The 19743-nt window shown below is 36.9% G+C and overlaps 1 protein-coding gene and 1 long non-coding RNA gene across 6 annotated transcripts in view; both read left to right on the top strand.

The window, feature by feature from the left end:
• Positions 1 to 12230, top strand: part of XRN1 (5'-3' exoribonuclease 1) — a 37175-nt gene extending 24945 nt beyond the window's left edge. For 3 of the 5 annotated variants that reach the window (XM_075098846.1, XM_075098845.1, XM_075098843.1), the window contains 15 exons: positions 246 to 378; positions 1480 to 1549; positions 2658 to 2883; positions 3536 to 3637; positions 4314 to 4409; positions 4644 to 4758; positions 5263 to 5327; positions 5724 to 5834; positions 6209 to 6334; positions 6652 to 6808; positions 7109 to 7287; positions 7502 to 7615; positions 7695 to 7812; positions 8812 to 8963; positions 9164 to 12230. In XM_075098846.1, the coding sequence (XP_074954947.1) occupies positions 246 to 378; positions 1480 to 1549; positions 2658 to 2883; positions 3536 to 3637; positions 4314 to 4409; positions 4644 to 4758; positions 5263 to 5327; positions 5724 to 5834; positions 6209 to 6334; positions 6652 to 6808; positions 7109 to 7287; positions 7502 to 7615; positions 7695 to 7812; positions 8812 to 8963; positions 9164 to 9454 (2055 nt within the window). In that variant the 3' untranslated portion in view covers positions 9455 to 12230. Of the gene's footprint in view, positions 1 to 245; positions 379 to 813; positions 878 to 1479; positions 1550 to 2657; positions 2884 to 3535; positions 3638 to 4313; positions 4410 to 4643; positions 4759 to 5262; positions 5328 to 5723; positions 5835 to 6208; positions 6335 to 6651; positions 6809 to 7108; positions 7288 to 7501; positions 7616 to 7694; positions 7813 to 8811; positions 8964 to 9163 lie in introns of those variants that run through there. The other 2 variants (XM_075098844.1, XM_075098847.1) reach the window with 2 other exon arrangements.
• A 1472-nt stretch (positions 12231 to 13702) lies between these two features.
• LOC142059779 (uncharacterized) lies at positions 13703 to 16709 on the top strand. Its single transcript, XR_012661514.1, has 4 exons — positions 13703 to 13869; positions 14781 to 14853; positions 15435 to 15600; positions 16529 to 16709. It is a non-coding gene; the product is annotated as an uncharacterized LOC142059779 (long non-coding RNA).
• The last annotated feature ends 3034 nt before the right edge of the window (positions 16710 to 19743 follow it).

Here is a 19743-nt window from a genome sequence, read left to right as displayed (position 1 = left end):
GATACCCTCAGTCTGTCTCTGATCACGTACAGCACTGCTGTTTCTTGGGCAGGAGCAGTGAGTGAGAGTTGCAAGAAAAGAAAAAATGAAAGTTGACTTTGTGTCTGGGGAGGGAAGATTCTATGCTCTTAACTTTTTTTCAGGAAGTTTGATTTATAGTGTGTTTCAGATATTGTTATAAATGCATTTTGATTGTAATACCTATTTTTTTTTGCAAACATTAACAGTCTTTTCATTATTGTCAGCCATTAGAACAACAAAATGGGGTTGTTCCAGATCGAGATGCGGAGTATAGGCTGTTTGACCGTGTTGTCAATGTGAGAGAGCACTTTTCCGTTCCAGTTGGTCTTCGAGGTACCATTATAGGAATTAAAGGAGGTAATATTTTCTTCATAATTGTAGTATTACAGTTATATAACAGCTCAGCTAGTGATATGAAAGCAGGCTTCAGAGAAGTGTTTTGTACAATGGTTGTGAATGTACAGAAACTTCTGACCTGCAAAGCATATGCAGTTTGAAGCTGCTAGCAACATATTTACTGTTTTGAATTAAACCTACAGATATTCTACTTTGAATCTCTAACAAAAGAATAGATAGATAAATGTTAGATAGTTAGATAAGTAGATAGATAAAGATCGATAAAATATCTAACAAAAATGAACTTATGGGAAGATGTGGGCAAAGTTAAGAGAAGTACAGATAAAAACAAAAGTATTAGCCTTAGTACTTACATTGAACATAAAATTTTATCAAATATGACTTGTCTCAAATTGCTTTATTTGGAATTTGGTTTTTTACTTTGTGATACTCCAGTTCTGTTGAACGGTATGGATTAACACCTTCTGTGGCAAGATGATTATCCATAAACCTATTTCAGGTAAACAGAAGGATTTTACCGCATCACATTGGGTGTAGCAGTTTGAGATCTAGTAATACAAATTGTTTTCTTATCTGGCATTTAAGCAGTTGCTTTCTCATTTAGTTTGCATCCAGCAGAATCTTGAACAGACTAGACTTGAGTACAGCTTTTTTTAAAGAGGTATTCTTTTCTCCATAATGATAATATATGGTTTTAAAGGAGTATTAGTCTATCACTGTGCAAGAAGGTAATATTAAAGATGTCTGTTTCCGACTGCCTAAATATAAAGATGATTTGCATCTCTTTTCTGGCAGTTTCTGACAACGGTGACATACTGCTATAAATTGCAGTTCTATCAATGCATCTTGATAAGATGCTATGCATGGTACTTTTCTGTTAAAAGTATATCTAAAAGGGCAGCCATATATGACTTTGAGAAGAATTTCTGAACTGCTGTTAGTGAAATCACTTGTTCAAGGCATAAAGAATTTTTTGTTGCTAATTAGTTAGATTTTGGTCTTTTTGTTATTTATGCATAACTAATATAGATATTTATATAATTTCTATGAAAACAGCTACTGTAACATAGATAGGATGACATTTTACTTAATTTTCTATAGCCAGCAGAGAAACAGATGTGCTCTTTGAAGTTTTGTTTGATGAAGAATTCCTTGGAGGCCTAACTATAAGGTTTGTGCAGGGGGTTTCATAGTCATTTCATGCTATTTGTTTCAATGGCATGAAATTGTTGCCTGTGGTTTGGTTGAGTATTTGTAATGCCTCTTCTTAAAACTTTGTTCCTTGGCAGTGTTCGTCAATTTTTATTTCTTCTGTGTTTCTTTTTTCTCTTTGAGTAGGGATAATTTTTATGAAGCATATTATATTTTGGAAATGCTCTTCAGGGTTTTTGCGTGTCTAGAAGCTTCTGAATTGTAGATAGCTAATACGGACCAGCTGAATAAAGCACTAAATCCAAATGCCTTTCCCAAACAAATATGTACAGAACAAGTTGTTATCAGTATGGCTTTGATATAGAGACTAAAAACAGTAATCCTCTGTTTCTCTGAAGGAGGGACTCTGAACTATCAATAGTTGATACTTAGGCACTAAATTCTAACCACCATTAAAAACCTAAACTGTTCTTCAGGCAGTGGAGGCATGGTTAGTGTTTTTGTTTTAAAAAGTGTGATAACTTTTCTGCATTTAATTATGCAGGTAAACAATATTCTAAGTGCACTAATTTACCCAGCAGGCTTCATTTTACTGGAAATTAGAGGAGAATCATACCTGTTCTCTGCGTTCGGCAAGCGTAACACAATTCTATCCCTTGCAAGAGCATGTCCTGTAACACATAATCTTCAGTATTCAGAATCATTAAGGAAGATAGAAAACTGACTAAATGTTGCTTAACGTCAATTTATAATTCTGCTACTGGCTTCAGTTTTCACCTCAGAAAAATGAAAATGTTCTTTCCTGGTTTATATTTTTTTACAGAAATACTATAAAACTATGCTAAAACAATTCACTCATCTTTAAAATGTATTTGAGCTCAGCAATATAAACTTAGTAGCAGTAATTACTGTTGTTTTCTGGTTTTGACAGCCAAGGGGGAGCACAGTGGGATTAACATTGTGTGTAATGGTACTAGATTTCAATATTGGATACAGTTTTCAGCCTCTGCTGTTCAAACTTGAATCATTATCTTTTGGCATAGAGGCAACAGTGTTGCTAAGTCGGATATATTGAAATGTCAACCATTAAGCTACGTGAAACAACTACGTAATTTGCTTTTCTTAAGGTGCTCACCTGCCAGAGGTTATCGTCTGCCATCAAGTGCCTTAATTAACCTGTCTCATGGCAGTCGGTCAGAAACAGGAAATCAAAAACTGATGGCCATAGTTAAACCTCAGCCAGCTGTGAATAACTACAATTCATACGCATCTGATCTGTCATCTGTATGCTCACAAAAAGTGCATCTGGGAGGCCTCAACCATTCTCCTCGCTCTCTTTTTGTTCCTACTCAAGTAAGACTTTTTTTTCATTTGTACAAAAATGTTTTTCCACAGAAGCTGAATTACGACCATGGTTGTTATCTTTATTTTCATATATCAGTTTAATTTTTATGTTAGTATATTGGAAGTACAATAATCCTTATCTTGGAGAAATGAGTTAATCCAATAATGAAAGGGACCAAAAGTTCCTTATTGACAGTTGCTTTCCTTTGAGTAGCTCCAGTTGCATTTCCAAGAGACAAACACCTAGTTCGGAGCAGTGACAGCACATTTGGTGTCAACAAATAGTTTGTTGGGGGAGAGATGCAATTACTTCCTTAAAGCTCTGTTCTAGGTAATGCATCCTGTAGTCCAAGCTTGTCCATGCTCAGAAAGAGAAGACATTATTTTCTTGTCAGTTTTGCTTCTTGGTTATGATTTACTTTGTTTGAAAATACAATAAAGGAGGGAAAAATTACAGATGAATTGGGGTTCTCATTGGTTTAACGAAACTTTATGTTTTAGTAAGTGACTTTAAAGAAAATCAGCTTAGTGGGTAACTTCATGTTGCTGTAGGTGTGTTAGAGAAGAATTGTCTCATGCTTTCTAAGTCTATACAAGAAAAACTACTTTCCAAAAGAAAATTTAAGGCTTGTGATTTTTTTCTCCCCTCTTAATAATTTAGCAACTGAATGGAAGACAGCATTACAATCTCAGGGCTGAAAATCAGGGCAACTCTAACTCACCACAGAAAGGATCATTTCTGACTGGCAATCAGAAAAATAAAGTGAGTGTTCTGATTCATTTAGTGTTGGACCCAAATGTCTCAATATTTATTTTGGTCTCCTATTTCAAATGGGTGTCCTTTTCTCATGACTAACAGTCAGCTTTGTTTTAGTACATTACATGTTTTAGTCCAGATACAGATGGGAGCAGAACTTGTCCCAGTTCTTGAATGTGTATAATATCCTGTGTTATCCTTGTTTAGATTCTAGATTTTCAAAAGTGTTTTTTACGTAGCTGGGCTTCAGTTCTGTGGTAACGTAACTGTAATGTTATGAAGTGACTGAGCCTGATTGATAAAGCCTTAAAAAAAAAAGGGCATTAATAATAAAATTTAAGAATACTACCAGTATGAGAGCATGCTTTTTAAACCATTTTGAATTATCATCTGAGTTTAATTATAACAAAACAAAAACAATCTCAAATGAAACTAAGTTCATTTCAGTTTAATAGTGATTCTTAGGAAGAGTTGTTACATAAATAGGCTGTTGTGGTGGGTTGTATTTCATAAATTAAATACCTGCAAGTTCTACTAGTGTCAGTATGAAAATTTCTGTCATCTGAGCACTGTTAAACTTGGACCTTGTGGTTCTCAGAATGTCTTTGTATATGATTAGCTGATCAAAAGTTGAGTTTATAGCTGCTGAATGTTTTAGGGGTGTTGTTTTGTATTTTGTCAGGCACAGAGTAAGCAAGATGATGAATTCTGCAGCATATGGCAATCATTGCAGAGTTCTGGGAAGTCTCACCACATTCAGCAAACCGTGCATGAGAAGGTTAGTATATAAACTTTAAACAGATCCCTGGGTTCAAAATATGAAGGTATTTAATTTTATACATTAGTTTATTACATCTGAATACTTCCTAGTTAATGTTACAAATAAATCCTCTGGATGAAGGTATTGTTACACAGAGTATGCATAGCTCTGGAAGCAGGTAATCATACGGGACTACTATGTAAATGATAGATACATAGTTTTCTGGTTAAAGTTTGATGTTTGAAATCCTAGGGTGCAGTTCTACCTCAGGAAATCAAGCTGGGAACTGGCAATCAGCTCTATAAGCCAGGATTCAATGACAGCAGCTTTAAAGGTCAGCAAAGAAAACAGGAGCCATATAAAAAATGTAAGTACTATGATTAGAAACTTTGTTCAGGAGAACTACTTGCTTTATCTGATCTTCATTGAAATGCCTGTTGTGCTTTTTGTAGTTATTATAGTAATTTATTATGAACACTATATTGCATTTGTTATTGTCAGATAATGCCCCCGGTGTGCATATTAGGTTATTACACACTTAATCCTGAACCGTTTAATCAAGCTGTTCTGCATTATGTCGACTTTCCACCTATCTGATATAAAAACAACAACAAAAAAAACACAGCTTGGCTTTGCAGATTTGCTTGTGAGCATATTTGTAGAACATAAAATTAGATCTATTATTCCATATTTATTTTATCCTACAAGAAAAGCATACACCAAATGACCTATAAAGTATGAATTAAACATTTGACGCAACCATTGAAATTAATGCAACTCTGTGTACTTGTATGGAGTTACTTGGTTTTTTTGAGCCTTGATTATTACTACAGTTTTTAAAAGCATTTCAAAAGAATGCATTCTTTTGTAGTTAAAGAAGATTCCAAAGTTACAAGAGGTGAAAGTCAGCCACATAATAAAATATCAAACAAACAGGTAATTTCTTCTGTACTGAGTAAATTTATTCTTTTCTTTGCATTTTACTCTGATCTGATTCATCATTTTACAGATTTCCCTTTAACTGGTGTCTTAGTTGATTCTTTTATTAGATTTTTATTCTGGAGGTTTTTTTTCTCTAGAGATTTTATAGACAGAAAATGAGAGAGAGTGCATGAAATATATGGTGATGATACCAAATGATTTTCCTATTTCTCTCAGACTCCAAAAGCTATGCTGTAATGGGAAAACAGAAATGCTAGGCTTTCAGTAAGCTGAAAACTTCTACGAATATTAGCTTGTGAAAGCTATTTGCAGATGCATTTCTAATATGATTGCGTTATAATGAGCAATGGAGTATTAGTATTCAGTAATAAATGCTGCAGTTTATTTCAGAATTTTGCAGGTGTGAATAAGTACAATGTCAAACTTTTGAAGAGGAATGAAAGCCCCAACATGCCTGTAATTCAGAAGGCTGCAGTTGATGGTCCCTGTACAGGTGGAAAGGTAGGATTTAGTTGATTTTCTTGTGCTCTTTGAATAGCTTACGTTTCCAGTCCATTTTGTTCCAGTTATTCATGTTTGCTTGTGTGCAAATTTATGTTTATAACAGGTACAAGACAAGCCTGTATAATTTTGATCGTTCTTTAAATCAATTCTCTATTGGTCAATAGTTGCATCTTTTTAGTGTGCAAAACTGAATTTAGTGTCTGAATATCTGTTCACGCTCTGAGCAGACATGACTGTGGTTTGCCCAAGCGCAGAGAAGAAAATCCTGAATGTGCGTAAAATTAATCTCAAACTAATAATAACCTTGTCTTGCATCTGCTTGTAATATACTAAGTTGATGTACTTTTTTTTTTTTTTTCGTTTGTTTTAAGAAGGACAATGAACTTGAAAGTCTTCTAGCTTCTTTGAAAATTTCTAAAGAAAATGAAGCGCAGTCTTATTCCAAGGAAGCAAGAGCTACAAATGAAGAACATCTGTCACCACAATCATTTGCTATGGTCTGTATCCTGTAGGAATCATTACATCGCAATTTAGCATCTGCTATCTTAGCATCAATGCTTCTATTTAAAGAAACTCCATGAAACCTCATACTGCCTTTTTAAACATACTGATGAGCTTTTCATTAGCTATTCTCAAAGAACATTAACAAACACATTTGTTTATGCTAAGATGCTGTTATCTGCTTTCATAAAATGTAACTGATAGGAAAACAAAAACTCAGATTTTGTTACTGATTACGATATTCACAGTTAAGAAGGTGGTAGTGTTATTTGAATGCCATCATGTCCCTGAATGGTTTATTTTATTTTTAAAGAAAGGAACACAGATGCTCAAAGAGATTTTGAAGATAGATGGCTCTGACCTGGAAACAAGGAATGAAGTGAAATCCCAAGTAAATGATGTTCCTGCTCCCCCTAGTAGACAGGATTGCCATGGAGCTGCCTTGCAATATAGACAAACAAAAAAAATGGGTATGTTTAGACATCAGCTCATAGTTCAGAGCTTCACCTTGTAGTGGCATTTTAGAGCCTAGCTAACAATATGGTACCGATTTTCAAAATCTAGTAATAAAATGTCCGCCTTTTCAGCTCTACTTCTTTACTCAGATCTAAAAATCTCTTTATGTATAATCCTGGGTTTTGTTAATCAGATATGAAAACACCAGAAAAAATTGAATATGCTTTTTTTTTCTGCTAATAACAATGTTGCTATCCTTTCAGTGCAGGAAATGTTTGTGATACAGCTTCTTTTTCTTCTTTTTCTTTTGTCAGCTGCTTATATGAACAAGCCTCATAGCACTGGAGGCCCTCAGAACACACCAGCACTAGAAACTGGAGGTCACCCTTTTGCTTGTGCACAGCCTGCACTGTCTACTGTTTCTGAACTTTGTCGTATTTGTTCTCTTGTTGGAATGTCACAACCAGATTTCTCTTTCCTAAAAACACCACAGGTAAAAAGCTTTTTCTGCAAAAGTTAAAGTTCTCGACTTTGTTTCAATTGTTTTATGTTAAACATTCGGACTGAGCACTGAAATCCACCTAAAAATAAACCTTAGCTCCTTTTGTTGCCTTTTTTCAAAACAAACAAATCCTCTGTTTCTATCTCACAGTTTCTTGTTTGTCAGCAGAACAAATTCCCTTAAAAATCTTATCTCATTTTTTTAGACCATGACAGTTTGTCACATAAAATTATCAAATGGTTTGTTGGTTCATGGACCGCAGTGTCATTCTGAAGCTGAAGCGAAGGAGAAAGCTGCGCTTTTTGCTTTACAACGTTTGGTGAGAAAGCAAAAAACCTTTTAAAATCTTTGTCTCTATTGCGTTGTCTGTTTGTAATCCTCCATTTCCTTCTTCGTAGAGTTCTATAGGAGTAAACTTCCCTTTGCCTCCACCTCCACCAGTGTTTCCAAATTATCAGCCACTGGGAGTTCCTGTAGCACCTGGATCTATTCCTCCAGTATTTGCACAACCCCCTGGTAAGTATTTGACTAGTACGCATTTCAAATATTGTCATGATATCCTGTAATTGTGTAATAGTTCTTTATATGAAAATTAATGCCTTCAAGAAAGCCCCATTTTTGGTCTTCATGTATGTAGTTGTATGCCTGAACTGCTTTGAAAACAGTTCACGAACGTCTTCTCATCAATGTGCACATTAATTCAATACAAAGAATCATATATCTCCCAATTATTTCTTTTCAACAAGAATGTATTTGTCCATTCAGTTTTAGTTGATTTTTTGGTTGGGGGGGTTCCCCTTTAAAACAATAGTAAGTAGTTCAAAGCTGATACTTCAGTCCAGAATTCATAAGAAATCTCTTCCTTGATTTTCTACATTATTTTTTTCCCCCTGTATGGTTATCCATGCATTAGTGTTTTATTTGTTTATAACCAACTTTCACTGAAGTGCTGCATCACAATCCTGTTGTTGTACACTGCCAAACATTAGGATGGTAAGTAACCCCCAAAAAATTGCTGAAAATCCCAGTGGTGTTTCCGGTTCCCGTCTATTTTGTATTCTAAAGCTCACATTCACAGCTAGTAATTAATGAGTCAGCACCATTATAGCAGCATCCTAGTAACCCATACAGCAGCTGCTACATCTGTTTTCCCCAGGGTTGCTGTATTGTTGACTTGTTTCAAAAGGATGGCCTAAACTTGCAACCTTCTACTAATACAGTTCACTGAGCTAACGATGCAAAGACCAAGTTGTATGTGCTCTGAAATGCAGATGCTGTGACTTAGTGCTCTTAACGGTGCCATCATCTGGGTGTAGTTCTGTAAAAGCAGAACTGTTTGAGATTTTTTTGGTAATAAATAAATACTTACCTATTTTCAAATGAAAATGAAGAATATGAGGCTTTATTGGAAAAAGAAACAGCATGCAGACAAATGTAGTTGGGGTACTATTGGGTCTAGGGGAGTTGGTATTCTCTTCTTGAGGAAAGAGAGCTAAAAGTTATTTATTTTCACAGCTAATATAATGCCTCCATCATCTCACATGTTTGGTCCGGTGTCCTGGGGAACTCCAGTGCCTAAACATTATTATCCTGGCTCCTATCCAGGAAATGTGTCTCTTGCAGGAACTATACCAGTTGGTTCTCACAACCAGTTTATACCTCTGCAGGTAAGATTGGCAGGTTTGTCTTAATACTCTATTTTTGTAAAAAATATGTCTACATGGTGAATGCAACATCATCCTCACTCTGAAGCACTATTTAGTATTACAGTTTTTTACAATAGTTTTCTATGCATGTTTTCTAAAAGTGGAATATTTGCAGTTTTTTGAGAATGCATTCTGTTAAATAATATTTATTTAATTTAAAGGTAACTAAAAAAAGGGCTGCTAGCAAGAAAAACTTTGAGCTCAAGGAGTTTCAGAGTTCCCCTCAAGCTGCACCACTAAAGAATGAACAGCCAGTGTCTTCTGACCACATTCAGCAAGATAGTTCTTCAGCTCCTTTAAAATCTCCTCAAGCTGCTCAATCCACTGTTTCATTTCAAGACAATGTGGCTACTCCAAGTGTTCCTCATAACAAATCAGCACCAAACACTTCCAGCAAGCGAAAGCCAAGAAAGCTGGCTGTCAATTTTGGCGCACCAAAATCTTCAGAATAAATATGGTAGCTAGGTGTATTTTATCTTTAACTCTTCCCCCACTGTTATGTTCTATCATTTAAAAAAATCAGAAAGCTCTATTAAAAAGACCAGCCACTTTAAGTATAATATAGAATGAAATACATTTTATTTGCTATGATTTTCAGGTTGTTATGAAAACTATAAAAATTATGTTAAAATTTAATTACTTTGACTTAAATTAGCAAAAGCCAGGAAATGCTGAGTTAAGGTTACCATGCCATCCATTGTGCCTAGTTTTCTAAACAGTGGCTTACAGACTATACTGGGTAAGCAGCAATAACAGTGGCAACCTTAATTCAGAATTGCCGTGCGTCTTGGGAGGGATATGGAACGGTAATAAGTTGGGCATCAAACATTGCTTAGTATGACATTTTGTATTCTAGCTTATTTTTAAGTAGTGTAATAAGACAGAAAAGAAAAATGATTTAAGTGCAGCTTTTATATTGGCTTTCCAGGCCCTTCTGAGTTGAATCAGTGTAGCTAAAACCTATCTACAGTGGAACTGCCAAATTTGCTTTAACTATGAACTGCTAGGTTTTATACCAAAGGGCAACAACTTAACAACTTTCAAAATGTAGGTATTGTTGTATCTCTAGTATTTGAGTGGCAAAACGTGGCTGCTGGTGCAGAATCTGTTCAAGGAGATTAATTTATAGGATGTATTGAATGAAAAAATATATTTGCGAAGTAAAGACCTCTTTGGTAAAGTAAATTTAATTTTTTAATCTAGCAGCATTATCAATTTTGTTGTTTTCTGATGATAAAATAACACAGATATATACTACAGATCTGCGTAGCCTCCTGAAATGCTAGCGATATCCTGTTTTTTTTTCTGAATTACAGAATGGCCAGAGTTTAAAGATGTCCATTTGTGTAGTATAGCTGTCAGAGTTATGTTCAGAGTCCATTTCTCCCTCTAACAGTCTGTGCCCTAAAACCCTCTGTATGGAGGGTTATTTTTTGTTGCTAGTGACTTTTAATATTTATTTTTTAGCTTTGTGATATAAGCGCTGTGTAGCAAAATTAAATTATCAGAAGCTGTTACTATTTGTTCCCTAAGAATATTTAGACAAAAAGTTGACCTGTATTTTTGGAGGGAGTAAAAGATCATTCTTAGTTCATATAGGAAGAAAAGAAGGCTCAAAGGTCCCTGTACTATTTTTAACCCACATGTACTGTACTTATTGACATTAATAAGAAATCTTCAGTCTAAGAGAAAATTTGAAGCCCCAGTTGGTGCTGCTTACTGATGTTGATTTAAATTCTGTTTTTCTTCTTTATTCTAATCTGTTCCAGAAAATATATTTTTCCTTTAAGCCCAGGAAGCTTGGAAATAAAGCATACTTAAGTGATTCATTTTGTTGCCTCTGAACAGGTTTCATGTTGGATCTGCAAGTCTGTAGACTTTCTTTCAGTTCCCCTACCTTGTCCTTTGCCTCCATTTCTTCGTGTAGGACCAAGTTTCACACTCTTACCATGTTATAGGATTTTTTTTTTTTTAATACTGATTTCTCTGAAAAAGTTGTTGCCCCAGCAGTATTTGTAGAATAGCAGCAAGCCCTATAAAAAGGATCACAGAGGTAAAAACAAGGTTAAGAAATTTTATTTCATTTTACTTAGTATCACAAACCTTGCAGAATAGGCTATATACAGGCTTAAAATACTCTGATTTTGATTTTGTTATTCTCTTTATAGCCATTTAGTCTCAAGAGGGTTTGAAGCCATATTCTGTGAAGGGAAAGTTGTACATTTTGGTGATCTATTGTCATGAGCAACACGAGACTGACACGATGCTGACACGCCAATATTTTACAAGTGTTTATGTGAAGTTTAGTTATGAGACACAGATGTTAGCCCCCATATCGGGTATGAATTATCTGATCAACAGAGAAAAGATCTGTTTATAAATTCTGTGATGGAGATGAGACTATGTATCATTCTTATATCACAGAATTTTGACATATCAGGATAGCCAATTTATGCAGCTTTTTTAGACACAAAGTTATGAAGGACCCTATACTCTTAACACCAGTAAACACAGCAATTTTTATTATTAGTTACTTCAGACTAAGACTTTCCCTCTTCAAGTAGAATTGCTACATTTAGTATATATAGCTGGTTAAACACTTAATTCTGTAGCTGCTGCATATTGTATTAGTCCCTGGTTTTTAGTTTATATGTTCTGTGATACTGACTGCCTGGTGCCCAGTTAATTACAGTTTTACATGTCCTAGAAGATGTAACATCTGCATTGACCTATGCCATGTCCCCTGTGATTTCAGTTTTATATTTTAACAAGGTGATTCTGTTTAATTCATACAGATAGAAATTTAAGCTTTTTTTTCCTCATATATATAAAGTATTTTGTAAGCACTGGAGTTTTTCATTAGATCTTATACAGAGCAGTATTTTACTAAAAATCCAAAAGGGAAGACTTTTATGTGCGCATTTTTGTAGTTTCTGATTTTTTTAAAATAACTTTTCATTGTATATCTGCCAAGTGAAATGTTTTAAATTTGCATATGGATGGATACAGAATGTATTTTTTGTGCTGTTTAGTGTTAAGTGTGCATTTGCAGATTTTTAGCATGTAGTTGCACAAAGGACTGTGCGAAGATATTTTAAAATTTGACTATATGATACACTGAAGGAAAAACATTCATAAAAAATGCTATATAAAACTCTAATGCAATAGAATAATTTTATAAATTGTGTCTGTGTCTGCTTGGATTAAATATTGAAACAAGAAACATTACTTATTTTCACTGTTTTATTTCCAAATACTATGTGGGAATTTCTGTATGCCCCAAACCAAAATTTTAAGATATAAATTAAATCTCATTAAGCCCAATTTCCGTGACTCTTAGAAGCAGCAGCTGCCCACCTCTGAGCTGTTTCTTAGTTTGCTAAAAACCAAGAAGTTTGTTAAAAAGGCGGCTGGTCGCTTTCCATTTAAAAGGTTGTAACTAGATGCTGGTCTTCCTAAATATCTTTGGCCTCTGTCACCCATTAGATTTAAAGGAAAAAAAAAAAAAAAAGCTATAGGAAAGGCAGTAAGATTACTTTCCAGCCTTAGGTGTTCTTAACAAGGTGCAAGAACAGCTGAGGGCTGAAAAAATAGGAGGAAAATTGGAGGAGCCATGGCTACCTGGAAATATTTGACACCCTAATGTGAAGCCTTTTTCTGTAGCTGGAGCAAAACATTGTGCTTAGATTTTTGCTAGAGTAGAATAAAAACAGTTACCTCATTTCCAACAAGGCTTCTGAATGAAGCATAATGACAAATTGCACCAAAACCAGTGTAATGTGTTTCAATTTCTTCAAGAGGCAAATGGCAAGTTACATTTCATAATTCGATTTCCTCATCCCCAGTAATAGCAGGTTTTTTACATTAAAAATTGCCAAATTAACGTTACTGGATTTTTACCCTTATTTTAGAGAGGGTAAATAGATTTCTTCACCTTTGTATTGTGTATTTATGCTATGTGCTGAGTTTTGTTGTCTTTGAACAGTCATCTCTAAGATTATGTTCAAACTGTTCTTGTTTCCTTTGAAAGCATAATGAACACAGTAGTCGTGCCAGGTAATTCTTAGTTATCTTTGGCTGTGAGTTACGAACTTCGTTAGGATCTGTCTTTTGCCAACTGCAGCACCAGCTTTTCACGTAGTGAGATGTTCTCCTTCTCATAGATTGTGTGGATTGGCTTGTTTAAAGCAACTAGCATAAAGAATTGGAGGACACACTTAACGCGACCAGCTGCTGCACCTTTGTCTAATGATATTCTGTACAGAGCAACAGTCTTGCTGATATAGACATTCAAGTCCTATTACTCAACATGAAGATATCAAGACACAATCTTGCATTTCTTAAGATGTCTTCAAGTTATTAGCCAATGGACTATGAAGTTATCCTGCATGACAAGTTCTGCCTCATTACTTTTCCCATCTCAATATATATCACTAAAGAAAATTAAATTAAGTAAAGGGATAACTTTAAAATATATCAGTTTGTGCATAATAAATCTTGCATGGACACTCCTGTTCAAAAATTAAGTGACTTTTGTTCAATTCAGTTTAGTTAATCTGAACTGCTATATAGATGACCCCTCAGAGTAAGGAATCTCAAAAGAAGGAATGGTTACTTACAGTAAGGGATTTTTTTTTTTTTTTTGAGATGTGATCTCCATATGTATTCCATTATCAGCCTTCCTTACTACTCAGAGACAGTTATGTTCTTCTCTTTCTGTCTCTGGAAAGGGGACACTGTGACACCAAGGGCATAAGGGCACTCTGAATACACACTCTTGGGCAAAAGAATCCAAATTCAGGTGCATGCGGACCCCATGAATAGTGAGCCTAACTGATATATATTTCGAGGAATCGGCTCTCATGAGGTAAGTGGCTGTTGTTTATTATCGAAAGAATCCGTGGTTCCCACAACAGTTCCTTGTTGCTGCCAATTTTTGATGGGGTGTTTACTCTTATTTTTCTGTAATTTACAAACTTCCTGTTTCTTTTCTGCTTTGAAAGGCAATACAAATCAAAATGAACAGGAGTCACAGTGTCATCAAGTGCAAGCAGTAAACCTGATTGCTGTTTTTTGAAAGGACAGAGGAAACATTTTTCATTAAAACTTAATATTCTGATAAAACTTGGTCAGTAAATGTTACTGCATCAGCACTGCTTTATGAAGGGTGACAATCACCCTTAGTCCTGTGTTCTGTGTAATGGCAAGAAAGATAGACGCTGGTAATCAAAAGCCAAAATGTAATTTCTGTGCCAGTAACAACAGCAATAAAATTCAAAGTTGGCAACTTTTAGCATGTTGAGGGTACAGGGTAAAGCAAGAACCGTGATTCCAGTTCAAGTGAGTGATCTATTTCAGAGTAACCTATGCATGCTTTAGATATAGCACTAATTGAGGATAGAATGTGACATTTACTATTAGCTCCTGATGTTTCTCCTGGTACATATTTATCTGAACAGCTTAAATGCTTTGTCAGTCTATGAAACTTAGCTCAACAGGGCAAATGGAGAATGGTGTGGGCTGCTGGAATGTCCGAGTTCACTAAGCCTATGTTGAGATGGTTCATTCTTCTAGATTTTTCTGTGTTTTAAATGTTTTCTTTTTCCTTCTCCTTGCTTTCTTAATTCCTTTTTTTGTTGTTTTTGGGTTTTTTTAAGTGTCTAGGTCTTATTGAAACAATAGTTCTTAAGTGCTTTTTTTCATCTCTTTAGCCTCTAGTATATCCATTCCCTTGTTCTTAAACTTCATTGATGGCAGTTTTCCTCTCTCTATTTTTAGATTTTTTCCTGTGAATTTCCAGACCTTGAAATCAATGTTCTTTTAAAGAGCTGTTCAGCCCTGGATTTTCTAGGTACAAATGACCATTCCTCACATGTACACACAGACACTCACAGACATATACACACACACACAGAGGTATGGGACTCGGTCTCTTATTTTCTCAAAGCTATTCATAGTTCTGTCATTTCTAATCCACATCATAGTTCCTTAAGAGGCATCTGGAGGGTGATGGACATTATCTCATTATATATGCATTACACACCTCCAAATATAGATATTACTTAGGATGGGTTAAAAGCATGGGCAAATAATGAAACAGTAACAGAGTAAGTACACCAGTTTTCACTTCACTGCCTTTGGCAGCTAAATTCTTGGCTTAAAACTTAATTGTCCTGAAGGAGTCCACCTCAGAAGGTCACTTCTGTCGCAGAGCTGGCAGAAAGGAAGGACCACTTGTGCCTCAGGAACAATGCAAAACCTCACGTACGTGGGCACAGTTTTGATGTGCAATTCTCTAGTGAAAATACTGGCTTAACCAGTCACTTATTACTTGTTCCCACTGGATCATGCCAAACTGTTTGTATTGCCGCATTGTGAACCATATCAAGGAATTCATCTGATTGAAACTCTTTCCCCCGTGTTATTTTTCAGCCTGATAGTTCGCCATGGAGCCACGAGAACAGCTGTGTTGGTACTACAGTTTGCAGTGTGAGGGCGGGATGATTTAGCAAGAGTGGAACTGCTTAAGAAACATCCCATCGCTGCCTAAAACTGAAATCACCCATGAAGCTAACATGCTAGATTAACTGACGTCATTGTATGTGGTTCTGTCTGACTTCAAGGAAAGTGGTAAATTCTGGCAGGAGTACAGGAGGAACTGCTGAGAATGGTCACATGATGAATTATTGCAGCAAAATTGGCCAAAAGGCCATTGCTTTCATTGTGGGCCATCTGTTAAGTTCCAGGCAAGGCTTAATGAATGATGTATGTGGGCTGCATCAACCCATGGAGCAATAGAAATTAGTGGGCTCGCTCTTCTTTAAATGCAAACTGACAGAGGACCCTGAGGTCAATGCTTTCATAATGTTAAAATTTGTTGAAAAGGTAGAGCTAAGGAAGCAGCTAAAATGGTAAATAAGAGTTTGATGAGGCAGTAGAAGGGTCGATACATCTTGACAAAATACAGCTAAGGAAGGGAAGTTAAAGAAAAAACATGCATTACAAGTTCTGGGTCTTGGTCTCCTAGATTTCAACAGCTAGAATTCTGTTAGCACTGTCAGTGGGAAGTTCAATTCTTACTGGAAGCCTGGGGTGAGTGAAGAGGCTCCTATGTATCAGTCACACGACAGAAATGCACCTAAGAATACCTATTCAAAATACAGTTTAAGTAATAACTTGAAATTTTAATTTTCTGGTCCTAGAAAATGCCTAGAAAATCTGCTTCTAGAAAATGTCAAGATCATGTTTTCTTTGTAGTAGTTAGGCCTGCTGGATCTGTAGCACTCCTGTCGCTCAAGGCCTATTTTAACTGGAATAGCTGGAGCAAATCCCTCTTGCTCGGCATCCTCTAAAGAGTACTTGTTTCTGTCTGAAACGTGCTCAGCATGATGATGTTGCTTACAAATATTCAATATAAGTTACTTGTGGTGGGTTTTGCCATTGCTGCCAGCAATGCATGATCTTCTTGTCCCTGATGTTCTGCCATTTGGTTGGTTTTACTTCATAACTCCTTTCCTTTGCTACAGCTTTGGATGGGTCCCTGGAGTACCTCCACTCCTTCATTTGGTTTGACATTCCAGTAAAAGGTAAGACCAGTCATGCTTTTCCAAGACCAAAGAAACTGAGGACTTCAGCATGGAAGATGCAGAAGTATGGGACAAAGCTGCTGCAGTAATTGTTATAATAATAACGATTATTGTTTTGTGACCCCAAGTGTGTGAATTCTTTGCCTTCTGAACAGTGGAAATGACACCTGCATGCTGTCACTCGAACAGGAAAACTAGGGTGGTAGTAGTGGTCATGCAGACTGGTTAGCAGCGTTGCAGTGCAATGTAAGATAGTTTTGGAGGGTGCCAGTACATTTTCGCTTTAAATTGAATGTTTCTAGTCTGTGCTAAGGTGAACTCAGGGCTTTTACCCATGTTGGCAATAAGATTTTTCTCTGAAGGTGACAGGTTTTGGGTAGACAAAGAGTGCCTGTGCAGGAATATTATTTATCACAAAATAAGCTAATGCCAGATAAATCATGTATGGACAAGCTATGTATGTCTGAAAACCCGTTGCCTCCTTTATTGCATTGCTTTTATTGCATTGCAGACAGAAAAATAATACAAAATTTGTATATCGTAAGCCTCTCGTAAATTGAGCAGTTCTAATACATACTGTATAACTGAGATTATGTATGGACTGCAACTATGCCAGTTGGTTCACATTATCTTTTTCCAACATATATCACACACACACAGAATCCCAGGTTGGAAGGGACCTCAGGGATCATCTAGTCCAACCTTTCTGGGAAAAGCACAGTCTAGCCAAGATGGCCCAGCACCCTGTCCAGACGACTCTTGAAGGTGTCCAATGTGGCTGAGTCAGCCACTTCCCTGGGGAGATTATTCCAATGGTGTTCCTTTTCAAGATGCATCTAAGGTCTTATTAAATATTAAAGAGAGTTTAAGATTTGCATGAAGAAATGGGCTTATGGTCACTTCCATGGAATACAGTGCATCAGGGGGGTATGTATTTGTTAGATCAAGAGCTTGTAAAAGAAAAAAGTCACCTGCACTTCCATTTTCTTTTTGAAGCTTTGCTTTATCTTGTGGTGAGGCTGGCCCCGCTTGTCTTGATACTGTAGAAGCATGAAGGATGTCTAGATGCATTCTCCCAGTTTTACTGAAGGCTTCCTAGCTTTTGAGTATTTAGAGAGGTTTTAGTCTTTTATACCAGTTACACTTGTTGAATCTTATTTAGGGAGCTTTCTTCAGGAGTTCTAAATAATTATTATTTACCAAATCTAACGGAATAACTAAATTAGTTTGAAGAAAAATAGTTGTAATCAGATATGAACTACTTGATACCTTATTAGCTGTATATCAAGGGATTATAACTTGTCAAGTTAAAGAGAATATAAAAGTTCAAGAAATTATGACTTTTTAATGAGTTGTTCCTTAGGGAGGAGAGGCAAAGCAGCTATTCCTTGTGCTTTCTTTTTCATGTGCTTTCAATTCCCCATCACCCAAACCGTTGTCCCGGTGACCTCTACAACTGCGGGGGTGAGGTGGGAGCTGTCATACACCGTTCCCAGATTATTATCCGCAGTGAGACAGATTGTTTATTAACGCACGTCACTGATGAGATGTCAGGCGGTTCACATAGACCACAATTTAATAAATTTTCCACTGTCCTTAAGCAAGTCATTTTAACCCACAGAGTAAGTGCAATACATAATAAGACAAAAGTTGGTAGGCGACGACATGTGAGATCAGGGGAAGGAGGGTACGACCTGTTTGGTGGTCCAGCTGTCTGCGGCAAGGTCAAAGGTGGTGGGGGTCTTGAGCCAGCTCAGAGGGGGCTCCACCAAGTTGCTCCCAATCTCCAATTTTATGTGCTGGAGCTGGTGTAAAGCCCCTAGTCCAAACATATCTTTGTACCCAGAGTCTTAATTGCCACAGCATACCCTGCTATGCCTTTTGAAGCTGAACAGGGGCTGTTTGGGTAGTGAAATGATGGGATGGGGACGGGAAGGCCTCATGGTTTAGCAAAAATGTTCATGCTTCTGTAATTTAAAAGAGCAACACAACTAAACCCCCAACCACGAGTTGCGCTTGTGATTAGTGTTCAGCTGCAAGTGGGCGACAGCTTCTTGATTTGGTTTAAATACTTCCCCGAGGGTGTTCTGTTAGAAACTGTCTAGGCTATTGACCTAAGTTTAGGCCTAACTTTGTGGCAGCCGATAAGCACTGTAGGGAGTGGCAGAGGCATATTATTGGAGTTTGTACAGTTGGGGCTGGGGGCTAAGCGAGGGCTGACTACTAAGTCTTCACCTAGTCCCGCCCCTCACCTCGGCCTCATTGTGGTGATTCCCTCTTCAGCAGACCCTTGATGTTAGTCTGGTCCCAGGGTCAGGACCCTGCGGGAGCCTCTCCTTATGTGGCTTTCACTGTTGTTAGTATTCCTCATTTAAAGGTCCAGCAACATCAGACTGTTATCCCACATATTCTCCTTTTGTTGTTCATAGTGCAACTTTTTGGCCCCTCTTACAAACAGAAGTGTAAGGGGAAAAGTATTTTCTTTGTATTTCTTGCTTTTGCTTTTCCTGCTCTAATTAAATGAGTTACAGCTAACTAATTCTTCTGATTAAATTGAGGTTAAACCTAAATTCTACTGATACTAGTTTGAAGTTGACCATCCTGAATTTTATTGCTTAACTGAGAGTATTTCCAGTTGTTCCTGTTTAAAAACCACCACCTCGTCTAGGGGCAGTATGGGAGTATTTCTGTCATCAACTCCCTTCCAACGGCAATTTTAAACGTGGCTCCTCTATGAAGGAAAGCCGTGGCTCAAGAGAATGGCTGAAGATTAAGACTTTGTATAATTTCATATAATTTGTTCACTGATGCTCACTGCCTTCAGTCACACATCCCAGCAGCGACCGTACCTCGTTGTTTGCCAGACCCCAGCTCCTCGCAGACATTCTCCCTTGAGGTACAGCTGCACGGAGGAGCTGGGTTTGGGCACGGTTCACTTTGCGGCAGTGTTAGCAGCGTGGGGAAATACTCCAGTGGCGCTCGCTGAATTCTTTTAGAACCCCTTTGGTGTTTAATTAGAAGCCTTTTAGGTGCATCTGCCAGATCTATATAGAAACGGCGCGGACCCAACACGGCGGTTTGTTCCGGTGGCTGGGTCCCGCTCCGAGGGCCCGCCCACGCTGAGAAGGCGCCCTCGCCGCCTGGAACTCCCACCC

The sequence above is a fragment of the Phalacrocorax aristotelis genome, chromosome 7 (genome assembly GCF_949628215.1).
Source record: "Phalacrocorax aristotelis chromosome 7, bGulAri2.1, whole genome shotgun sequence".
Lineage (NCBI taxonomy): Eukaryota > Metazoa > Chordata > Aves > Suliformes > Phalacrocoracidae > Phalacrocorax > Phalacrocorax aristotelis.
This window is presented reverse-complemented; position numbering and strand designations above follow the sequence as displayed.